The sequence below is a fragment of the Calliopsis andreniformis genome, chromosome 9 (genome assembly GCF_051401765.1).
Source record: "Calliopsis andreniformis isolate RMS-2024a chromosome 9, iyCalAndr_principal, whole genome shotgun sequence".
NCBI lineage: Eukaryota > Metazoa > Arthropoda > Insecta > Hymenoptera > Andrenidae > Calliopsis > Calliopsis andreniformis.
In genome coordinates this window covers 2,142,985-2,167,721 of record NC_135070.1, presented here as the reverse complement: position 1 = coordinate 2,167,721, position 24,737 = coordinate 2,142,985, and the positions used below count along the sequence as shown (strand labels likewise).

At 29.9% G+C, this 24,737-nt stretch overlaps 5 protein-coding genes across 11 annotated transcripts; 3 read left to right on the top strand and 2 right to left on the bottom strand.

The window, feature by feature from the left end:
* The first annotated feature begins 30 nt into the window (after positions 1-30).
* On the top strand, positions 31-3,078 carry LOC143184183 (serine/threonine-protein kinase 16). 2 transcript variants are annotated; one of them, XR_013002732.1, is made up of 6 exons: positions 31-166; positions 440-674; positions 754-958; positions 1,965-2,119; positions 2,200-2,327; positions 2,421-3,078. XR_013002732.1 is itself a non-coding variant. In XM_076386233.1 (6 exons), exons 1-6 carry the CDS (start codon positions 57-59, stop codon positions 2,535-2,537), a joined length of 957 nt encoding a protein of 318 aa, XP_076242348.1. In that variant the 5' UTR covers positions 31-56; the 3' UTR covers positions 2,538-3,078. The 2 variants fall into 2 exon arrangements, 1 of the variants encoding a protein (XP_076242348.1); XM_076386233.1 differs by having other exon boundaries at positions 2,193-2,327.
* A 430-nt stretch (positions 3,079-3,508) lies between these two features.
* Atpcl (ATP-citrate synthase) lies at positions 3,509-13,698 on the top strand. Of its 2 annotated transcripts, none has more exons than XM_076384651.1 (11): positions 3,509-4,157; positions 8,255-8,609; positions 8,672-8,865; positions 8,940-9,250; positions 9,393-9,711; positions 9,803-10,235; positions 10,312-10,637; positions 11,435-11,954; positions 12,033-12,338; positions 12,423-12,840; positions 12,927-13,698. In XM_076384651.1, the coding sequence occupies exons 2-11, from the start codon at positions 8,268-8,270 to the stop codon at positions 13,016-13,018; spliced, it is 3,261 nt and encodes a 1,086-aa protein (XP_076240766.1). In that variant the 5' UTR covers positions 3,509-4,157; positions 8,255-8,267; the 3' UTR covers positions 13,019-13,698. The 2 variants fall into 2 exon arrangements, with proteins under 2 accessions (XP_076240766.1, XP_076240765.1); XM_076384650.1 differs by lacking the exon at positions 3,509-4,157 and adding an exon at positions 6,827-7,112.
* A 442-nt stretch (positions 13,699-14,140) lies between these two features.
* Positions 14,141-17,906, bottom strand: Tango9 (transport and golgi organization 9). 4 transcript variants are annotated; one of them, XM_076384752.1, is made up of 9 exons: positions 17,693-17,829; positions 16,703-16,797; positions 16,588-16,622; positions 16,475-16,512; positions 16,040-16,390; positions 15,879-15,963; positions 15,616-15,774; positions 15,361-15,515; positions 14,141-15,253 (listed from the first exon to the last, which is right to left on the bottom strand). In XM_076384752.1, exons 2-9 carry the CDS (start codon positions 16,777-16,779, stop codon positions 15,086-15,088), a joined length of 1,068 nt encoding a protein of 355 aa, XP_076240867.1. In that variant the 5' UTR covers positions 16,780-16,797; positions 17,693-17,829; the 3' UTR covers positions 14,141-15,085. The 4 variants fall into 4 exon arrangements, with proteins under 4 accessions (XP_076240867.1, XP_076240866.1, XP_076240864.1 ...); XM_076384751.1 differs by having other exon boundaries at positions 16,475-16,622; positions 17,782-17,906; XM_076384749.1 differs by having other exon boundaries at positions 16,475-16,622.
* Positions 17,847-23,523, top strand: LOC143183241 (integrator complex assembly factor Brat1). 2 transcript variants are annotated; one of them, XM_076384748.1, is made up of 11 exons: positions 17,847-17,952; positions 19,475-19,710; positions 19,802-20,107; positions 20,187-20,830; positions 20,895-21,107; positions 21,209-21,514; positions 21,576-21,774; positions 21,866-22,038; positions 22,111-22,208; positions 22,303-22,564; positions 22,632-23,523. In XM_076384748.1, the coding sequence occupies exons 2-11, from the start codon at positions 19,578-19,580 to the stop codon at positions 23,151-23,153; spliced, it is 2,856 nt and encodes a 951-aa protein (XP_076240863.1). In that variant the 5' UTR covers positions 17,847-17,952; positions 19,475-19,577; the 3' UTR covers positions 23,154-23,523. The 2 variants fall into 2 exon arrangements, 1 of the variants encoding a protein (XP_076240863.1); XR_013002573.1 differs by lacking the exon at positions 17,847-17,952 and having other exon boundaries at positions 19,316-19,710; positions 22,632-23,224; positions 23,308-23,523.
* A 309-nt stretch (positions 23,524-23,832) lies between these two features.
* LOC143183294 (uncharacterized) lies at positions 23,833-24,682 on the bottom strand. The gene has a single exon (XM_076384819.1). It carries the CDS (start codon positions 24,544-24,546, stop codon positions 23,833-23,835), a length of 714 nt encoding a protein of 237 aa, XP_076240934.1. The 5' UTR covers positions 24,547-24,682.
* Between the last annotated feature and the right edge of the window lie 55 nt (positions 24,683-24,737).

Sequence of the window (24,737 nt, the reverse complement as noted above, 5' to 3'; positions counted from 1 at the left end):
CCGATAAAGAAACGTACCAGATTTTGTCACTTTTGTATTGTTATGTACGCGACGAAATGAATAGCCTTGGTTTAAGTTTAATTCTAAAAATGGGCTGTATATGCTCCAAAGAAACTGTCACAGTAAATTCAAGAAATTATATAGTTCGTGAACATCTTGGAGAAGGGCAAGTTTGTTATAAAACAGATTTTAATATTTTACTATAGTGCTTTTATTTATGTTAACTTTGCAGTCATATGTTTTAATTTATTACTAAGTAATAAATCAAAATTTAATGATAATTTCACTTAACCTAGTTTTCTAAGTATTTTATGCACAAATTAATGGTATATATTTTTAAGTTGTAAGAAATGTAATTAGTTTGAAAAAGAAATAAATTTTGTGATTATCAAGAATCCTTTTCATTTTTAGTTGATTTTTATTTTAATATACATTTTAGTGGGTTTAGCACTGTCCTATTAGTCGAAGACACAACAACACATAAAAAATATGCTATCAAAAAAATAATTTGTCATGGGCTGGAAGATCAGAGATTGGCTGCAAAAGAAATAGAATATCATAATATTGTAAAACATCCAAATGTAATAGAATGTATTGATTCTACTTACAAAGGAACAGCAGATCCTATCATTAATGCTACTAGTGAAGTATTAATCGTTTTACCATATTATCATGTAAGTAATTTTATTTTAAAAATACGTATAATAATCAATGATCTAAATTAATTAAAATAAATGGATATTGTATTTTTAGAGAGGTACTTTAGCGAATGAATTAGAAAAACGTGCTAAAAGTAATGATTATATGAGTGCATTAGATATTTTAAATATTTTTTTACAAGTATGTGAAGGTGTAAAAGCATTTCATGAAGCAAAGCCAGAACCTCTTGCTCATAGAGATTTGAAGACTGCAAACATAGTTCTTGGTGATGGAAACACACCTATCATAATGGATTTAGGTATATTTATATTTTATTTTAATGTGAGTTAAAAGTTCACAAGTTTCCAATCCAATTTTATTGCATTATAGGATCATTCAATAAGTAAAAAGACAAAAGCTTTAGTTTAAATATGTCTAAATAGAAAATATATTACTTTTAGAATCATAAGTGATTATCCTTGTAATTTGTTTAGAATAGTTGTTTGTCATTTATTTTGATACACATAATCTCTATTAGTCAGTTAACAATGATAAGTTCTCCGTCCAAGTGCACTTGGAAGGATAGCATTCTGTTATAAAATTTTTTGTTTCTTGAAATTTACCTCAGGATGCTCAGACATTATGGTACAAGTTACATGAATCGTAAAAATTTTTACAATTATGTGGATCAATTCAAAAGTGGACGAATTAATGTTACAATATGCATTTTATGGAACAACTAATCGAGATGTTAACTCCAGCTCTGAAAACTCGCATTCATGAACTTATTCTTAGCAACAGGCAAGTTATGGTAAAAAAAATTCACTGAAAGCTGTAATATAGAACTTGGAAATAATGTGTAGCCTGTGATTCAGGAAAAGATGACGAGGTTTAAACAAGAAAAGAACTATTTTTCTGTTTTGTCTTTTCTTACTGTACAATTTACATTAAAAACTATCAAAAAATTGGGCTAGGAAATTCTGTTACATTCGCTGTGAGATCAAATCTCACTCTATTAGATTTCGTTTTATATGACCCCCTAAAGGAATAATTAAATCAAGTCAAATTTATAACAACGAAGAGATGAAAACAAATATGCAAAACTGAATCAAACAACATGATAAACAATTCTTTCCTATTGACATAGAAAAGCTAATAAAGTAATAGGGCAAGTATACTATTGTAGCAGAGGATTATGCGGAAAAATAGATATTATAATAGATAATTATAATATTCATTTGATAAATCATATTAAAATAGTAATCATTTGTCCCTTTACTGATTGAATGATTCCTGTATATTAGCTGTGAATTAATTTTGTTTAGGCTCTGTAGCGCCAGCTAGAGTCAAGGTATGTGGATCACAAGCAGCTCAAACATTGCAAGATTTAGCAGCTGAAAGATGTTCAATGCCATACAGGGCACCAGAATTATTTAATGTTGAAAGTTATTGTATGGTAGATGAGCGAACAGATATTTGGGTAAAATATCAAAACTATTTTTTAACCATACTTTTATGTAATATCATTTTTATTGTTAACATATTGTTCCCAGTCTTTAGGTTGTATTCTTTATGCACTTTGTTACTTTAAATCACCATTTGATGCTGTATATGAAAGAGGAGATAGCGTTGCTTTAGCCGTCATGAGTGCAAATATTACATTTCCAGAAGGTGCACCATACAATGAGGTAATGTAATGATATATTATTATATTTGTTGAAATTTATTTATATACTGTATGAAATTTATAAATCTAATATGTGAATTCCAAATTTTTACAGGATATGCAAAACTTAATTTTATCAATGTTAAAAGTAAATCCAATGGAACGTCCTTATATATATAGCGTTATCGAAAGTGTACATGATCTTATTACGAAGTTAGAAAACAGAGTATAGTTGCATAAACATTTATTATGCAAAGATTCATGTACAGAGAACTTTTTATACTTATATTATGCATACCGACTTAAAATATTCATTACACTAATGACGAAAACCGTGATATTTAATGCAATAATATAATATGACAACTGTTTACAAAAAAAGCTTGATACATATACATTATTTTAAAATAGAACATTTTACTTATGAAAAGAAGTGACAAGAAACTTATAATATAATAAAAGAACAAGAAACTTATAAAAAAGTAAATTTCGCATAAACGAGATCTAGAATATATTTTAAAGAGTACATATTTCTATCTTAAAAAACATACATTTCAGATTTATAGCACTTTTATATCAATGTTGAAAGTATGAATACAATGAGCACTGTTAACTGACGAATAATTAATATTAAAATCATACAGCTGTGTACGAATTGATTTAAGTATGTTACTTTCTATCTGTCCATTTATAAAAAAATTTTATAATGCATGATCTTTTTTATAAAAATATGAAGTTATATATTATTTAAATTTGTAAATATATGTTGCAATATTAAGTTATATAATTTAGTTGTCTCTTTCATACTTGAATTTAATTACTTTTTAATATTCAATTGAAATAAACTGCATTTAAAATTGTAAAGTTATATAACATATGAACAGGTCATTAATTACATTATATATAGTAAAATTGTTGAGTTTATTGTTTTAAAATTTATTTAAAGTTCTCGCAAGAAATATGCTTTTAAATTAATCGACACGAAAGAATTCTTTCTTGAGAAATTGAAGAATATTTAAAAGTTATTCAAAATAATTAATAATTTCATTAAATAATACTAGCCTTGTATATTATATCATTAACAACCTTTGCTATTTGAATTAACATTTAATTTGTATGTTAATTTAGTGATTTAATGGTAATTTCAGAATATTGTTAAACTACACCACAAAATAACGTGATTGTTAACAAAAACATTGACTAAATTTCATATTTGTGCCAGTAATTATGAAAATGACCTAAGAGTTTTAAAAAGTTACATTTATCATTTATTTTGTAATTTAAATTAACGCAACAACGAAGTAAGTGACTAATTAAATTTTTTTAAATTTCTGACTTATTGTTAAACCACTCTTATAATTACCGTCACACTTTAATGTTTAATCGTAACATGATATTTTACATGCATCAATTTAAACGATGTGTTCAATTTCTGTAAAAATCTCGCATCCTGGTTAATCTAAAGTTCAAGTACAAGTAGCTGTGGTAAGAATCATACGATATGACGTTTCCCTGTTACGTCATGAATACGTCACGATGACCCGATAACGTTTAAACGATATTCGTAAGTAATTAAAACGTATTTTGTATTAATCTGATGTCAAAATAAAATTACCGCATTACCGATCATTTGCAAAGATAATTTCGATGTAAGTATCTCGATTTTAAAGGCACATCGGACAAATTTTCGAGCCGTACTTCACGAGGGTCAATGTTGTTCAAGCTAAGAATGTAAAGTAGTTTTTTTACAAGCTTTTGCGTCAGCTAGCCGTCTTCTTGGCTGGTTTCTCAAATACCGAACGTTTCTCGGTAAATCCCACAGTTTCACATCCGCCTGTGTAACCTGAAAGTCGTAAGTCACTTTTGCCTTACGTTTATGTCATGCTTTCATGTATGAGCGCTTATATAATGATCAGCTAACCTTATTTATTGAAAGTTTCTCTTGAGAAATATCTCCTGTTTAATGAAAAGAATCGATACTTAATGTATACAGATATTCTGTATAACAAACGATATGATAGTTGTTTGACGAAAGCTTGCTATGTAAATAACGTAGAAAAGTAAATTGAATAAGTATTATAAAGAAAACTGATTGGTTAACCATTAGGAAAATATAATCTGAATATAGACTTTCGATTTCATTAAGTTTCGTACAAAAAGATAGCAATTTCTTATCAAATATGCTCTCTACACGTATTCAAAGTATTCCATTTTATATTAATTATTCATTGTTACATGATTGTATATTGTTATCGATAGGTTAAATATCTACTTTAATCTTTTTTTTAATAAAATCACTGATTAAGATATGAGGAGGAATATTATGCGCATTGCATTTAAACTCAAGGATTACAAGTTAATTTTCCAAATTATAAATTATTCTTTGTTAGCTTTATTTATTCAAGAGATAAAGCACATCAGAATTCTACAATTCTGTCATGTCATAGCACATGCTAATGGTTTACGCAATAATCTGGCTTCTGCTTACCTTGGCAATATGCGTTAAAACTTGAAAAAAAATTGGGATAAAAATGTACTACATATGTAATAGGTTAATCATCATACGAATCGTCCGAGAAAATCAGAATAAGAATTACAAGAATTGCGTTTGAAGCGTTTGTCAAACATAATACTGTTACAATTTCGCAAATTGAACTATAAAATTCACTCTATAATTTTTGTTTATTATAATCTTTTTTATATTCTGTTGTTTCTAACAAACTGTGACTGCTCCTTTACATACAGCTCTTTTAGATGTTCAAAAAGGTCAAGGATGTGCTAGAAATGTAGGAGATACTTACAAGAAGTGGAAAGATAGCGGGTATCTTCCATGAAGCTATTGTTACTAAATCTCAACCTATTTTTCGTCTGTTGAGAAACAATTTAAAGAACTTCCATTATTTTCTCGAACACAATTTTATATTACAAAAGCAGAATACGTTTTATAATAAAATAATATAATTAAAAAAGGAATAAGATTATAATTTCATGTTTTGTTTTTTTTTTGTCATAATAAATTAATGAATTAACTTTTTCAGACATTTAAACTTATTTTAGAAATTTAGACTTATGAAGGCAGAATTTTATATTTTAAAAAATTTCATTGTACGTATTTATAATCGTGTACAATAAAATTATAAAATTATCTAGTACTTGATCTAATGATAAATTATCTAGTAATACAAGTGTTATTAATTACTTTGAGAACCGCTGTCGCACGAATAATATTTGGTAAACGATAATTATCTCGGACGTATCTCGTAATGATCACTTATGTGGTAGTACGATGCGTAACCTTAGCAAATAAAATAAAATAGCAATTCTGTTGCTAAATGAATTAAAGAAAATTCTTACTTATTGATGCCAATTTTTCAATGCTAGCAGCCTCGTATAATAATGAACTTTGATTTCGTTAAACTTTTCGACGAGTCATCAAGAATGCAAATTTCAAATTAATATTTTTTTAAACTCTGGCACTAATCACAGGATTTGCGATTTTCTTTTTGTTATTCATTGAATATCGTGGATAATTGAAGTGTTTTATGAAACGTGGTAACATTGAAAGAAAATAATTGGTGCCATTTTATTATCTACGGCGATATCAGTCGGCTCATTTTAAACGCATTTCTTATTCCTCGTTTTCATTTTACAAATCTTGAAAAAATATAACTAACTTCGTCACGATAAAACCAAATGTTTTTTAACTAATTTTTTCGATTTTACTTCAATTATGCATAACAACGTGACAATTAATTTGACAATAACAGTACGAATAAAATGCATAACACGCGGAAAGTTTGAGAACCTTTGTTATCTGTTCACGTGGTGTCCAGATCGTATTACGATCACGTGACAAGTAGTTAATCCTCATACGATGCTCCAGAATTGTCCTTTTTCGCATGTACCTGCATAATTCGAGAAAGAAATGCCATTGTGTTCTTTTTTTTCGAAAGTGATGAATACATGTTACATCAGATGTACTGACGAAACTTCATTATATTCTATAATCATGAATAATATCGTACGTAACTTCCGCGCATGCATATTTCAGAGCATATTGTAAGTATTTTGCAGGAAAATTGTAATCCACATGAGTCCTTCACTGCAGACGACGTATTATCTTATTAATAAACTTTCCACAATCAGATAATTTTATCATTGTTTGTCGATATGAGGATTAACTCAGATTACTTAAATTTTATTAATAGCCTTGAACTTCAGGTTCGCAGGATCAATGTTTCTTTCAGATCGTGCAATATTTAACCGTTCTAATAACAGAATACGGAAAAATCGGAATCAGGTGGCTTATTTTACGTAGACGGCACGGAGATGCGTTATTTACGTGACTCGTCTACATGGTGAAATGTTAATAACATTATACTCGAGACTTTTGAACCAAGGAATAGATTTACACTTCCGGTCCGAGTAAAAGGCTTGAAGAAGATCAATTGATACAATCGCGTTAATTTAAAGAAGGTACATCGTTGTATTCAATTAACCGAATGCAAACGGTACAGCGCGTGATGACGAAAAAAAATGCTGAAAAAAAGCAGAAAATAGATTAATGTAACCAACTGTGAGAAAAAAAAAGTAGAATCGTACGATATCTTAAGATATCGCGAGGTTTTGTCGTTACTTATGCGCTCGATATGCCAACGAACGTTCAGTTAACGGCCAGCAGTAGCGTCGGACATTTCGTAGCGTTCTTTGTTCGGCCTTTCATAGGTTAGAAAACACGAGTGAGAAGGTTAAGGTCGATCGTTTATTGCATTTATTCGATCGTCAACTATTGAGCATTTCTCAGGAAGTGAGTGACCATCATTTATCACTTTGAACATTTTATCTTCAATTTTTTATCGTGATTCGTTCGGTATACTACTGAATACTTGTTGTTCGTTGAATTTTCATTTTATCAATGCCTTCGGAACAATTTATGCCGGTGCACCGAAGCCTTGCATGCAATCGACGTGTTACCTAACGAAAACGATTAGAAAGTTAAATGTGACGATTCGAAAAACGAATGAAAAGTATTGAACACGATGGAGTAGAACTAGTCGTGTGTGCGGTTGATCCCGAAGTGAAAGTACTTGCTTCCGAGTTCATAGAAACTTTTATTCCAGTGGAACGAAAGTTATTTACAGTTTTTGTCGGATTCAAGTAATATTTGAATAGTTTGTAATATTGTAGGTGAAGGATCATATTAAGCGCGTTGATTTCATTTTAAATTATAATGTCAGTATTCAGTTCCTGGAATGATATAACTTACAAATCAATTTTCTTTTCATGCATGTTCTTTTGTATCATTTAGTATTGTTTCGTAAAGTGGAACAGCAGCTGGTTAAATTTTAAAAATTAAACGAAGCAAATATTTCGGTTCGAGATTCGATTCGAACATTTTTTGATTTTCGATAATATTTTTGTTAAAACATTCCTATTGTAAGTTGCATATAGATGATCATATAATTTATTACTATTAGAAGAAATATATATATGATTTATATAATATGGTGCAAGGAAGATACATATGATTGAACGGAAAAACGAACATGAAAAAGAATGAGATCATTTTTACTTATTTTCTGTCGTTATTTGTAAATTATTTATTTGAAGTAAACTTTAGTCGATTCAAATATCTTCTTAAATACTTAATTTTCCTTAAAATTATCCGGAAGCATGGTTCCTTACGTGCGTGACAGAAATGTCGAGTATTCTTTATTTTGGCGAGTGTAGTTGTTCGTCAATGGAATGTGGTTGACCAACTTTTACGTGGAACCGTTTACGTTCGAGAATTATTAAAGTCAATATATTTCTTGATTCTTTTGTGTGCTTTTTTAAAGTTCTTTTAATTTATTTTTGTTTTCGATATTTGGTGTATTATTTACAATAAACTGATCTTCACTATTAATTTAAAATAATATTTTTGAATGACATTTGTATAATTGTTTTTAGAAACTGCTACAAAATGTCTGCAAAAGCAATTCGTGAGGCTACTGGGAAGGATCTCATTAATCGCAAGCTTGCTTCTGGTACAAATGCAGTAAAATGTCGATTTGTGACTATCACAGAACAAACAAATTGGGCAGATGTTGTGATCGAAAATCCATGGCTTCAAACAGAAAAATTAGTTGTAAAGCCTGATCAATTGATCAAGCGACGTGGAAAACTTGGTTTGATTAAAGTAAATGCAAATTTAGCTACTGTAAAACAATGGATTGCAGAAAGAATGAATAAAGATCAGCAAATAGGAAAAACAGTAGGAAAGTTACGAACATTTATCATTGAACCATTTGTTCCTCATAAACAGGTATGTATTTTTTAATGTTACAAAGTGTTACTTAGTTGAATTAATAATATTTATACTTACAGGAAGAAGAAGCTTATGTTTGTATTTATTCTCATCGAAAAGCTGATACTATTTTATTTCATCATGAAGGAGGTGTTGATATTGGAGATGTTGATGCAAAGGCATTAAAATTGGAAATACCTGTTGGAGAGGAGGCACCGGATCAGAATACATTAATGGAAAAATTATTAGTGAATGTACCTAATAACAAGAAAGAGTAAGGATATATTAAATAAGTTACTTTATTTGGATAACTGAATTCAAATAACACAGTCATTCTTTCTGTTTCAGAATAATTGCTACATTTATAGAGTCCTTGTATAAGCTATATGTTCGCCTATATTTCACATACATGGAAATAAATCCATTAGTGGTGACAGACAATGGGATTTACATTCTGGATCTTGCTGCCAAATTGGATACAACTGCAGACTTTATCTGTAGACCAGATTGGGGAGAAATTGACTACCCACCACCATTCGGAAGGGATGCCTATCCAGAGGAGGCCTATATTGCTGATTTAGATTCTAAGTCTGGAGCTAGCTTGAAATTGACTCTTCTCAATCCAGCTGGTCGGATATGGACAATGGTTGCTGGCGGTGGTCAGTAGAAGCGCACAGCAGTGTCATTTACGTGATTAATCTGGTTCATTCTAATGAAATTGTGATTGTCAAGTCGTTTCCCTTACTTTAGCAGAGTGAATCGTATACGTGCGCGTTTTCATTTTCACATTTCTTTCGTTAGGCGCATCTGTGATATACTCGGATACGATTTGTGATTTGGGTGCGGCGGATGAGCTGGCTAATTATGGTGAATATTCTGGTGCGCCCAGTGAACAACAGACTTACGATTATGCAAAAACTATTTTGAGCCTAATGACAAAAGAGAAACGGGCGGAAGGAAAAATATTGATTATCGGTGGAGGTATCGCTAATTTTACGAATGTAGCTGCCACTTTTAAGGGTATCGTAAAGGCATTACAAGAATTTCAGCCTAAACTTGTCGAACACAATATACAGATATTCGTAAGGAGAGCAGGACCAAATTATCAAGAGGGTCTAAGGTATAAGAATATCTATAAACTTTTATTTTGGCTATTAGAAGTATTCTACTAACATTAGTAAATACTAATTTTCCTGTTTTTAAAATTGCAGAATTATACGCGAAGTTGGTAAAAGGCTTGGTATTCCCGTTTACGTATTTGGCCCAGAAACTCACATGACTGCTATATGTGCAATGGCTTTGGGCAAAAAGCCTATTCCTGATCCTGAAGCTCAGGAATTTTCTACAGCTAATTTTCTCTTACCTTCTGGACAAGATGTAGGCCCCTCAGCTCCTCCAAAAAGTACATCCGTCTCGCCTACTAAACAACAAGCATTGAAACCAAGTGATTCTGTCGATGGATCGTCAAACAAACAGCTTTTTAGTAATAAAACTAGGGCCATTATATGGGGGATGCAAACCAGAGCCGTTCAAAGTATGTTAGACTTTGACTTCGTCTGTCGTAGATCGGAACCATCTGTAGCTGCCATGGTGTATCCCTTCACGGGAGACCATAAACAAAAATTCTATTGGGGTCATAAAGAAGTATGTTTATAAGATTGCCTTCTTCGATAAAATTCATTCAATTCATAGTATAACCCTTTTACTCTTTTCTTAATAGATACTTATTCCGGTTTACAAACAAATGAAAGATGCCATGAGCAAACACCCAGATGCTGACGTTATGGTCACATTTGCGTCCTTGAGATCTGCCTATGACAGTGCAGTTGAAACAATGCAGTTCCCCCAAATTCGTACAATTGCTATTATTGCTGAAGGCATACCTGAAAACATGACAAGGAAATTAATTTTACTAGCGCAACAAAAAGGTGTTACAATTATCGGTCCAGCTACTGTTGGAGGCGTTAAACCAGGTTGCTTCAAGATCGGAAATACCGGTGGAATGATGGATAATATCCTTCATAGCAAACTGTATAGACCCGGCAGGTAAAATTTAAAAAAGATTGTATTTACTTCTTATAGAGGGTGGGGCATTTAAATGGGAACACTTGAATATCTTTGTTATTTATCATTCTATAAAAAAAAACTCTTCAGAACAAAGTTTCATTGCTTGTAGGGATACGTGTAACGGTAGCACTATTATTTTTTTTAAGTCGTTTTTTCACGTGAATTTAAGGTCGTCGATATTTTTTTTTATGGCATTCTATAATTTTTTTTTCGATATCCTTGGAGAACATGAACAGACAAATCAAACAATCTCATGAATCATACTGTTCTGATCATTCAGTCTCAAGAAATTTTCATTTTACTTACATGATCCAAAGTTACATATGTGTTCATTAGTACAATAATGAAGTCTTTTTGTTAATGATTTCTGTATATTTTCTAACTTCTATGTCGTTATTGAAGCACATCCTACAGTAATTTTTTGCCTCATATCCTCTGGCGTTGTAGCTTTTTTAAGGTAAGCAATATTTTTAAATGTAAATTTCTCGAAATTCAGTGATCAGAACAGTATAGTTTATGAAGTTGTTGAATTTGTCTTTTTATGTTCAGTCAATAGCTTTCCAGTATCGATCTAATACGGAACGTGTTAAGTTCTTGTAAAAAATAATCTTAAAAATATAATAGTGCTACCATTACACGTGCAACTTTGTCCTCAAGAGTTTTTCATAGAACTATAAATAACGGAGATATTCAGGTGTTCCCATTTAAGTACCTCACCCTATGTTATAATGAAAGATTCCAAACTTGTAGACACATTAAAAAATTACCATTTTTAGTATTGCATACGTGTCTCGATCTGGTGGTATGTCGAATGAATTGAACAATATCATTTCAAAAGCCTCCAATGGTGTATTAGAGGGTGTTGCAATTGGAGGAGATCGTTACCCGGGAACTACGTTTATGGATCATATACTACGTTATCAGGACAATCCTGAAGTTAAACTTATCGTTCTCCTGGGTGAAGTTGGAGGCGTAGAAGAATACGAAGTCTGCGAAGCATTGAAAACTAAGAGAATCACGAAGCCGTTGATTGCTTGGTGTATTGGTACTTGTGCCAGTATGTTCAATTCTGAAGTACAATTTGGCCACGCTGGATCAATTGCCCATAGCAATCTAGAAACAGCTTTAGCCAAAAATGCTGCATTGAAAGCTGCTGGTGCCCATGTTCCTGACAGTTTCGACAGTCTTGGTGATTTAATGCATAACGTTTACGAGAAACTTGTAAAAGAAGGAACTATCATTCCAGCACCTGAAGTTCCACCACCAACAGTTCCCATGGATTATAGTTGGGCTAGGGTAATATATTTAGTCCTTATAAAATATGAGTACATATATTTAGCAGTAGACAGTAGTGATTACCATTAAATTTTATAGGAACTCGGCCTGATACGAAAACCAGCTTCATTTATGACATCCATATGTGACGAACGTGGTCAAGAATTATTGTATGCTGGAATGCCTGTGACAGAAGTTCTTAAGCAGAATGTAGGGATAGGTGGTGTAGTCTCATTGCTGTGGTTCCAACGATGTTTGCCATCTATGTATTGTAAATTCCTTGAAATGTCTTTAATGTTAACGGCTGATCATGGCCCTGCTGTATCTGGAGCACACAATACTATTGTTTGCGCAAGAGCTGGTAAAGATTTGGTCAGCTCTTTAGTATCTGGTCTTTTAACTATAGTAAGTTTAGCAAAGTAAAATTATTTCAAGACATTTTTTCAGATAGATTTTAACATTAATATATTATATAAATGTTAATTACAGGGTGATCGTTTCGGTGGAGCATTAGATGGCGCAGCTCGTATGTTTTCTGAAGCATACGACGCCGGTTTACATCCGCAAGAATTTGTAAACAATATGCGTAAACAGGGCAAGCTAATTATGGGTATTGGCCATCGCATAAAATCTATAAATAATCCAGATATGCGGGTGAAGCTTATCAAAGAATTTGTACTAGAAAACTTCCCCGCTAAGCCTTTAGTTGAATATGCATTAGAAGTTGAAAAAATAACTACAAGCAAAAAGCCTAACTTAATTCTTAATGTGGATGGTGTTATCGCTTGTGCCTTTGTCGATATGCTGAGGAACAGTGGAAGTTTTACAAGAGAAGAAGCACAGGAATACATCGAAATCGGTGCTATAAATAGTTTATTTGTTCTTGGTAGGAGTATAGGTTTTATTGGTAAGTACCTCTTCTACAATATGTTACATATACAAAATTATACTTAACATTTGAGTAAATACAATCTTATGCATCTATTATTGTAGGTCATTACATGGATCAAAAGAGATTGAAACAAGGTCTATATAGACATCCTTGGGACGATATTTCCTACGTATTGCCCGAGCAATACAATTGAATCCACCCCTCATTTGCATTATCTGTCATAAACGCATAATAAATGTTACTAATTCATTTAAAGTTTAGGTAGTTATAACGGTCGTGTTATATGTGCTTTGCTCATAGCTGTGAAGAAACACATTGATTCTTAGAGAAACATGCTTGAAATCTGTCGTATGGTGTAACTACGAATATTTTCGTTATCGTGGATCGAAGTTGTATTCGATAAAACCGCGATTTAAAGGTTCCACAGCGACAGTAATTTATAAATTAATTAGATGAATGCACCTACATAGCAGAAAGTATTCGTATGATCAAAGAAAACATTCCATGAAGCATTTTTGATTTAATATGGCAAAATAGGATACAAGTTGGAAAGGTTTTATGATCATTGGCCAACGTGTAAAACTAATATATTAGATTTTATAAACGTAATTTATCCAAAATATATTCTTTCCAATGAATAAAAAAATACATGTATATTATTTTATTTTTAAATCTTTTTATTGCATATGTTAGTAATGCCATGGATGACGTGCATACGTGAACACATGGTTATCTACTTATGTATAAAAATGTGCTGATACGCACATATTAGGTACATATGTACATATATGCTATATCAACAATTTTTTGCACAAATCAGTTTATTTTTACGTTTGAACTATGCAGAAATGAAATAAAACATGTCTTATTTAATATCCCCAATTCTTTATTTAATCTCATTGATGATTTTAAATTGTTGATAAAATATAATCGCATATCCTGTATGAGTATTTTCATAAATAATAAATAGTGTCTTACAAAAAGCCGTATGAAAATAAAAACATGAAACTTACGTTGTAATTATTGCATTAATTCTATTCTTTTAAGTTTTTTTAATTACGGTTGTTTTATTAAATAATTCAGAAGAACGACAAAGGCATACAATATAGAAATAATCGATTTAATGATTTTTTACATTAATAAAATACATTTACACATGTATTTATAAAATACTCTTATTTTGTTTATAATAATACCGTTTGCAACATTAAGAATTCGAAATTCGAAGTCTTAATTACAAAACATGCTATACGAACGCAATTTAAAATATTTCTTCAACGAAATATTATTTCGCGAATCATAAAATATACGTATATAAAGCACATGTAAAATGATTAATATATTTCTTCAAACAACCCAATGATGATTATAAGTATACTTATTTCGAATATAATATTTTCGCGATAGAAGAGATGCCATTATTGGGACTAATTTCGGTCCCGATGTCGGATTACTTCGAGCTGAACTTTGAATGGAAAAGAGAGAAAGGGACTGATAATCGAGATTCCGAACAAGTCTGTCTTTCGGTGACAACACTAATGTAACATCTGTAAAAAGTTGTTTATTTTTGGTCTTTTGTAAATTAAAATTTCATTGAAAGCAATAAGGTCCTAAAATAGATAAAACTGGTTTATGGAGCATCTAACCTGTAAACGGTTTTGTACTCATTTATTTGTTTATATATTTTGCTTACGACGAGTTTTGCAAGAAGAAACACTACGCAAATCATAGTAATAGTTGTTGTTCTGAGCGTAATATTATTATAAAATATATTTGCTGATTGTATTGTATAATTCGCTTGATTTTTGAGAATAAGCAAGAATTTTATCTCAACTGTCGCTAACAGGTTGATTTTACCAATACATTTTCATTGATAAGAAACCAAAAATAAAGAATTTTTATCAACACATGAGTGTTGTCTGACTCGTACGAAAGCGAGACAAATTAATAGTAGAAAGCCATGGCCACTCGTGTATATACCTCTAACATATAGCTTTAGAGAACCTCCAATCGCGAGAATACTGCAGTAATTTTGAGAATTAAATGAATGTTCAATTCAAAAGCTTCTAATTAATAATTCTTATATTGCAGAAATTCCTGCTAGTTTTATTCGATAATTCTAATACGTTTAATGATTAATTCAAATCAAATAAATTTTATATATTATTAAAAATCACAGGCTTTATTGTTCTTTAGAAAGATTGTTCTTAATATTACCAAATGGTCGACATTCGAAAGTATTTAAAAAGAAATAAGAATTTTACTGAGTTTCTGGAATGTCATCCGCTGCTGTATTAATAATATGTTTGCGGTCAGTTGGAGGTGGCCTATGACGGCCTAAACGAGACCGACATTTTCTCACCAGTTGAGGAATAATAATATTATTATAACAAGACATCCCAGTGAGCAGAGCTGTGAAACCAATGAGCTGTACGAAATAATAAATTAAATAGATTAGGTTTGAGTGTAGTTATTCATGATTTAATTATGATTTTTACAAATTAATATAATTAAGAGTAATGTAAGAAAATTTACCTGTAAGTAATGGAATTTTTGCCATCTGAATGCTAAAGAGAAAGCCCATATAACAACAGTCCTAATGCTATCTAAAATCATTCTCGTAGTAGCACTTATTTCTTTGGTAACACTAATGCCAGCAAAATTGAAAAACGCTATGCTAAATGATATGCCTGTAAATTTATATGTAAAATAAATTTTCTAAATTATTTCACGATGTTAGGAAATTAAGAATAATTATCAGGTACTATTCACATATATGGATATACTAACCAACAATTGCCATTAATAAATGTCCACTATTTCCAATTTGAATTAGTGCATCTTTAGTGGCTTCAAGAGTTCCTCGAGAATTATCAACAAATGGAGGTGGTGCATGTATAAAATTAAGTGGAATCATCAAGATGCATATACTAATGAATCCAAAAATACCTATAAAAAGTATTTTCAATTCACATAAATCTTTATTGAATTAAATATTAATTTTACCACCGTTATCATTTTTTAAATGGACGTTTTATGTATTATGAAATTACCTTCCCAGCCAACTGCTTGCAAAGCTGGTATATTTTGACCAGCCACAAATTTTTCTTCCACCACCATTTGAACTGCAGTTATGACCTATAATATGATTATTCAAAATAAAACGTATACGATAACTATTTAATGTGTTAATTTATTTAAAATATAATTTTACCTGAGCACATATAATCAGTAAATCTCCAGTTAAAATAGAATTTGTGCTGATATCTGAATCTTCAATAGTTATTATATCACTAAGTCCAACAAGAGCTAGACCACTTATAACCATCCCTATACCTATCCATTCTCTACTACTTAGTCTTCTATTGAGAAAACCCATTGAAAGTATAGCTGTGAATATAATAACAGCACCACGTAACATTTGGAAACTACTAGGGTATGTCATATTTAAACCGACATACATAATGGAAGTAGCCATTGTATCACACAATGCAGGAATGAGCAAAATAAAAGGATTAAATACATGTGAACCTTTAGTCAAAGGATTATTATCCACTGAATTGTCCTGTAATTAGATAATTCAATAATAATGTTGAACATTTTGCAAAAGATAGACTGAATATATTTATATAAAATAGTTAACACTTACACCTCTACGACTATAATAGCAATAAAGAACCTTGAATACTGCAAAACACATCATTTCTCCAAGAAACATAAAACAAGATTGCATAAAAGGATGATTAAAATGCCTAGGCTCACCATTTTCTCCTGGTACAATTTGTAGATCTGCATACCTAATTTAAGAACAAAAGAAAACTTATTATCTTTACTTACACATATTTGCTAATAAATTTATGTCAATTTCATCACTCACTTTACAGATAAAGTATTAAATGATCCTGTGACAACCATAAGTATAGCTAAGATACGTTGATAATGTGTCCATGCCATTTTTGGATACTTATAAAACTACAATAAAATGCAGAAGTTAATTAGAAGGACATTCTACAAGCTCATAAAAGTTAAAAAAAAATCTACATTGATGAATTTATATCATGAACAATTAACTTGGATAACATGAAATAATACAGTAACATGAATTTGATAACAAAAGAATTCTCACTATTTATTCTTGGTAACGCATAATCTAATCAGAGTTTGTGCCTACATATATACATATATAAACATTCTACATTTTATATAATCTAATGAATTTAATATATAGGAGTAAAATCAATTTTATATATTTAATTGTTATAGCTGTCTTTGTTATTAGTAATGATTTCAAGTAATTTTTGGAAATAACATGCTTTGAAAATCTATGTACATAATTTAATCTTTTTTAAAAATGTTACTTTAAAATTTGAAAGAATGTTACCGCAGAAATTTACGAATTATAATATTTTTATAGCAATCAGATAATAATATGTAAATATAAAAAATTATAAATTACATGACACAATAGTTATTCAAAGACTGAAACATGTTCATGAACAAAGGATGAATGATTCACAGTACATTAACCAAAGACAAAACATTAAAACAGATTGTTACATCAAATAGTTTTCAGTTACTGCATAATTCATTTATTACTTAATGTTGAAAGCTACAAAAGTTTTCAGTTTTGGTTAGAAAAAATGTAAACATAAACTTAATCAAAATCAAACATCGAAATGAACAGATTAGTTAAGCAGAGGCAATTACACTGTTATGAAAGGATTATAATTTATCGCATAACCACATTTGTCAAGTATATTTCATTGATGTGATGTATAAATACAAAAGAATAAAATTCATCAACTTACTAAAATTTACTTAGAGCTACAAGCATTAAATGAATTATGATTGAAGTACTTACAGTTACCTTTGAAATACGTGCGGTTAATACAATTGGAGCAAACTTTTCATACTGTAACGGCCACACGACTTAAGAATGTAATCTCTGGTACGTACTTATAATGAATACAGTAACAAATTAGAGTTCATTGCACAAAAAAGATAACGTTGTGATAAACATGTGCCTCCCTTGCATAGGGAGTGCCCGTATTGCTTTGTATCTGTCCGTGTCACTGGAAAGCTGAATCCAGCTGAACCAAAGTGAATGTATCAATTTCTGCGTCAGAGGTACTAGGTAGTTTAGATACTCAACCTCGCTATAGAATTTTTAATTGTATACAGGGTGTCCCAGAAATAGGTGATCAAACGTTTGTATTATATATTCTACTCTTTCTAAGAATGAAAAAAGGTTATATAAACATAGATTTGGAAACTCTTCTTTTTTGAGATGCTGTATGTGACGTTGTTAAACATCTTCAACAATTTCTAAAACCAGTAGGAAACATATGTATTATATTGTACAAGGAAACCATTTTCAACAATTTCTTTATGTAAGCTATAGGCATTTCTAAAATATTCTCTCACAAAATAAAAAGCGTTTATATGTTGAAAAAAGAAAAGTTTTCGGATCTATATTTATATAACTTTGTTTTATAAAATTCAAAGTTTGATTACATATTTCTGGGACGCCCTATATATACACTATGTTTGATACAGTTTGATAAACAGAGAAGAAAATTTAAGCAGTAATACTAGAGATTAAAATGAGAAGAAAATCAAGAGTAAAGAAATTGCGGTAGAAGCTTCGTTTATTAATTATGTTATCTAAGCGTTTAAAAATTGGTAGAATCCGTTCGAAAATCAGCAAATCAGCAGCACTGTTGTCAGCACCAGTCTGTTTAAAGCTTGTGATAGGGATATCGATATCAAGCTATGGGGAGCACCGGGAGCAGTAATTTTCATAACTATTGATAACTACAACTATCTTCGTCGGTGCTATAAAATGTGGCCCCAACTTTGTAGAGCAAGTGATTCTCCCTACGTCGTGGTTATGAAAACCACTGTTTTTTTGAACGCTCGTAATTAATAAACCACTGGTTTCCTGGAATGCTTGAAATGTTGCAATTAGCAAATGAAGGCTTAAACGCAATTTCGTTATTCTTAATTGTTGTTTTATTATGTCACGTTTAAAATTAACCTTTACATTTTCTTACGTTTAGTATCGAGCACTCTATATATTTATGTTACGTACCTATTCGCATAAAATTGTTCTTCTTTCGAAGAAAATTCAAAACACATTTAAAACTGTGATTTCGAAGCTTATTATTATATAGTTATTATAAATATTCGACGGTAAAGTAAATGTAAAAAGAACAGTAATTAATGTTAGGTCACGATTTAGAAATTAAAATAATTGCATCTACTTGTATGTAATTTTATATCATTTATTGTAAGTCCAGCTTGGACAGTTCATTTACATTATAATTATATACTTCTTTATACAATGAAATAAATATTAGAAATGCACTATTGTTGATATAGTAAATTTAAAAAAACCGCCATGAACACGAAGTAAACAAATACATCGCTAGTTTCACTGAAAATCATAATTCTACTTCAGTTTAATGATAAACGATAAGTTTTACTTATCTGTACGGTGTTTAAAGAATGATATTTTATATGCTTTTTCTTCATGATCTAAAATCTAAACCGTACCACATGTGGAACGCGTGTTAGAAGTAGTGCACATACTGAAAGCAATAATTATTAAAATTGTGTTCGTGCTCTAAAAATTATCGGTACACAGCAGAGTATTTGAGAGATATGTAGATTGAAAAGAGGAAAGGAGGATTAAAGGACAATCTAGTTTATATCTATAGATTGAACGATCAGTGAAAATTTAATAGAGAAGCATGATGACATCGTTAAAGAACGATGAAAAATTAGCCGAAGTTTTGGAATTATTTTTATTACCTAATTATAACATTGTGTCTACTTCTTATCTTGACCTCCTGTTGACTCACATTTCTAAGGATATAAAAGAATGTAAGAAAATTTTAAAAAATACTTTTACATTGTACGTTAATAATATTATGGAAAGATTTTTTAATTTAATAAATTAACTATTTAATTGTAGGTAGTAAAAATGACTATGAGCATTGTGAGTTGTTTCAAAAGTGGGTATTAAAGGCATTAGATACCTGGAGTTCGGATTGTAAACCTTCACAATCTATAAGCATATTCACTTTAAAGCTTGTGGGAATAATATCATGTGATGAATTACGTTTTCATCACTGGCAATGTAAAAATGTATATAACAGGCTATGTGATCTTCTTAAACTTCGTAAGGATGATTTAGCAGCATCTGTTAAAATGGCTTATACTATAATGTTATCTGAGTTGATTAAGCATCGAAGTGGCAGGGAATGGATTATCGAGTCTGGTAAAAAAAATCATCAGTTTTTATTAATAGAAATAAAAGTATTAATATAATTAAAATTCAAATGATATTATCTTTACAGGTGTTTGGAAGGATATTGTGAAATATGCACATTGGAATCATACATTGTACGTTACACGTGAAAGTCATAAGTTTTTGTGGCTTCTGCTTTTACATGAATATCAGAATATAAATTTTTGTAAAGAGGTAATTCTAACAATTTCTGCTCCATTAATAACTAAGCCTTTGGAATCTAAAGTACATCCAGTGTCGGAAGATAATTATTTAGAACAAAATAAGTTATTGTGTACTACATTAGATTTATTAATTAGTATCATTGAAAATACGTTATCTGCAAACATGGATAATAATATTCCTGAATTATGTGAAGAAATTATTGACTTGGATATAAGAGTAAAGGCTCTTTTTGAAACATGTCTTAGCACAAAACTTTTCCCACATGTTCATAAACTATTATTGCTGTGCTTACTTATACCAATAAAACGTGCAATCAGAGAAGGTCAAGAGATTATTGATGTTGAAATATCACGCAAATTTTGTTACAACTTGTGTTATATGTCAATGATACTTTTATCAAAGAAATATGTAATAGAACTAGTGAAAATGAATAAGCTTTTACTGGTATATTGGAAGAAACTTCAGTCATTGCGCAAATTTGTGCTACCAAATGAACACAAGCTTGAACATCAAGCTATAAGTATAATGGTCAGTATTTTCATACTTGATTTATGTAATATCAAATGTTTAAAGTATCTTTCTGTATTTATAGGTTTTACCCTTAGCTACATGCATTAAACATTCATACGTCAGTCATGATCTTTTTGATATGTTTATTACCAAAATGTTCATTGTAACATGTACAGCAATCCAAAGGTTAGCATATAATATTAGAGATACAATATTTAAAAATGATTTACCAGTGGCACAAATATCTAAAGGGTGTATCGATATGCTTTTAGAAATTACAGAAATCATGGACAGGGTAAATATAATAAAAATTAGTTACAATAAATTACATAAATATCTGTTTATAATATAATTGTTATCAGTTATAACTAATGATTTTATATATTAATGTAACAGGATATCGCAGTAATTACCTTCCAAACACTGTGTCATGTGCTAAAAAATTGTGTGCCATATGTATGTGATGGAGCTAAAAATACAAGCAATGTAACAAATTCAGAGAATGGACCAAGAAAACATGTGTTTAAATCTCCATTGGAAGGAGATCCTATGATTGAACATCCTACTTTGCTAGCATCACTTTTAAATGGGTTAGCAGTTATGACAGAGAAATTTAAGTTAAAATGGCAAGAATGTGTTGAAACTATATGCTTAACATCCCTTGCACAAGAAATCTTAAATCATCCAGGAATAGTGCCTATGGTATACATTTTGAGTAGCTTATGAAGTTTATTTATTGTATATTATAAATGTTTGTTTTCAGGTCTCTGTAAACGCTTTAAAAGTATGTAAATTATCGATTCAAAATTTTATGCCGCCCAATTTAGTATTACTTGTTGAGACGGACAGCCATATGAATGAAATAGGACCAACACTTTTCAAAAGATTACATGATGTAAATTGGGAAGTAAGAGATAGTGTATTGGAAGTTCTCAATACTATTGCTATTATTTCAGAAGATAGTAAGTAATTGTTGATAAAGGTAGTTATCAGACAATAAAATTAGCATATACATATGTTGCATTCATGTATAATATGTACAATTATTTATAGAATACCCAGCATTCCAAGAATTTTTATTGGTGAATCAATTTCTACAAGTAGCAGTTGAAATTGCTAAAACGGATAGTGAAAGTTACGTTCGGGCGTCTGCTTTGACTTTTGTTGCAAGTACTGTTCGCATACAAAAACTTTGGGAGCAAAAGTTATCACAGCTTAACCTACCTGTATGTTTTTACTAAAAATGTGAATTTATTAATTAATGTAGGTTAAATAAAATATTTACGAACACGTTTTAGGACTTTGCCATATATTTATTCAATAATGAAAGTGAAGCTATAGTTAGAAAGGAAGCTGTAATTTTAATAAAAGAATTATATGTACATTGTAAATTACCGTAAGTACAACTACATAAAATAAAATAATTATTTTTATGCAATAAAAATTATTATATTTATTTGTTTGAATTTACTAATTATATTACCATTTAGAAAGAATGTTGTCGACTCAATGTCACAAGCAATGGCTATAGCTGCTGTCTCTGATCTCCATTGGGAAGTGAAAATTAGTGCTCTAGAATATTGGAAACAATTCATAAAGTCACATTTGTCAGACCAAGGAGTGCTTGATGGTCATTTTCCGAAAGTAACATTTTCAAAAGAACATAGAAAAATTGTTTCATTAAATGAAACTGAAATAAAACGAAGACTTAACAAAGCATTGGATGAATTGGCAAAACAAAATTGCTTAGGTGTAAGTTAACGCAAGTAATATATATATATCATAATAATGAATATTACTTTAACATCATAAATTTCAGGTTCTTTTAGTCACCTTAGAAGATGATAGTGATTTTGAAGTATGCAGAACATCAGCTACTATAATCAATACATTAAAAGGATTTCTTTTAAAATACAAATTAAATGAACCGTTTCCACAATTGCCATTACCAAAAGATAGTGCTACAATAGATGTTTCGTATATTAAACGTGAATCAGTAAACAGTGTTGAAAATTCTGATGCTAAAGATTTATTTAGCAACTCCAGTAACGTGATTGATGAAATCGTAGATGTAAACGATACAAATCTACTGGTTTCTATTTATAAACATTCAATGAAAATGGATGAAGGAACACAAAAAGCTGAAGAAAAAACATTTCAATTTATTTCTTGCGTGACAAGACAAACTTTCCTCCAAACAATTTTTAATTCAGACATTCATGCTTACATTGAAGAGAAAAGTCGCTGGTTGACTACATATACTACTAGTTTTGAATCTACATTGGATGATATACTAACACTACACCAACAAGGAGACGTAAATTCAATGGATTGCTACTAATTACAATTAGTGTGTCTTGTTATTGCACAGACTAAAACTATAGTTTGAGATACTATTTTTGTATAAATACGGTACGTAGTGTTCTACTTAAATGTTATCTTCAATCTTAGTGTGTCATTCTATGAATTATATTTTATTTGTTTCTCTTCTACAGAACAGAATAATCTGATTTTCTATTTAAAAGAGTAGCAAATAAACTACAATAGTATAATTATTGATAGAAACACATTTATTTTATGTACAAAAATAAACGATTCTTTTATATTATTTCTACATTGAAGACAGTAATCAAGTTTTTACATATTGTATACATAAATAACAAAATAAAATTACTTTACACTGGTGTACAAAACAAAATATATATTATGCAGTGTTATATGAAAGTTGTTTTTGTTCAAATACATAGTATTTTTATGATAAAAAAGTAACTTTTTACTGAAGATATAATTATAACTGAGCTAAAGTATTGGAAGCAATAAATGTAATTTACAAGAACAAACAAAGTTAACATTAACACAAGAAATTATAATTCTTTCTTATACTTTATTCTGTTTTTGTACTTTTTTGTACTAATAAAAGAAAATAATTTGTTTATTAATACTTATAATATTTTAAAATACAAAGTCAACATGTCTTGCTTTAATATAAACTTTTTATTTATTAAAGTTACGATTAAACTTCAGGGAAAATAACTGTTTAATAAATCACTTGTTAGAATTTTCTCTTCAGATTTAGTTTTAACTAATGCCAATGGTGTGATATTATTATTTTCAGTATTTGTTGGATTTTCTGTTTGTAAGATTGTAATTTCATTACTGAAAGCTGCATTAACAATTACATGTTCTGTATCCTGAACATTATTACATGCAATAATTGGTGTAGAAACTTGAGAAGGATAATCATTGAATGTGTTTATGTCTTTGCTCAAAGTTTCTATGGTTTCATTTTTACTTTTTTGGCAAATTTTATGTTCAAAATTTTCTTTATTTTCAATACTTGTATTTATGTCATTTTTTCTCTTTTTGCTTTTATGTTTTCTTGCTTTTAAATCATTGCATAACATCTCAATGATATTATAAAAATCTTCATCACATATTTCTGTTCTTTTATTTAATTCATGTTCCCACATGATATATTGACTGCAGTTTAATGAACAAAATTTTTCATCATGGCTGGCTATGGTTTCTTTATCATAATCACTTATTTGACTGTTTACACATGTATTGTTATTACTATCATCCAAAACTCTAGGTGTAACATGTTTATTAAGTCCTTGAAGATTGATAATTGTATGTGATAGTTCTTCTAGGCTATGATACTGGATATGATGATTATGTAAATTTTCAACAGAATTGTTTGTGTGATTGCAGACAATACAGTTGTATAGTGTCATTTTAGTAATGTGAAATTATATCTACAATATTAATTACATATACATGATAATAATGTATAAGTAAAAACATTAAAATTATTTGTTAGCTCAACAATTATATTAAACTATATAAATACGTATAACTGAAGATAAAACGAATTTTGAAGTAACAATATTAAAATAAATCAAAAATTTACCTCTGATAGATAAAA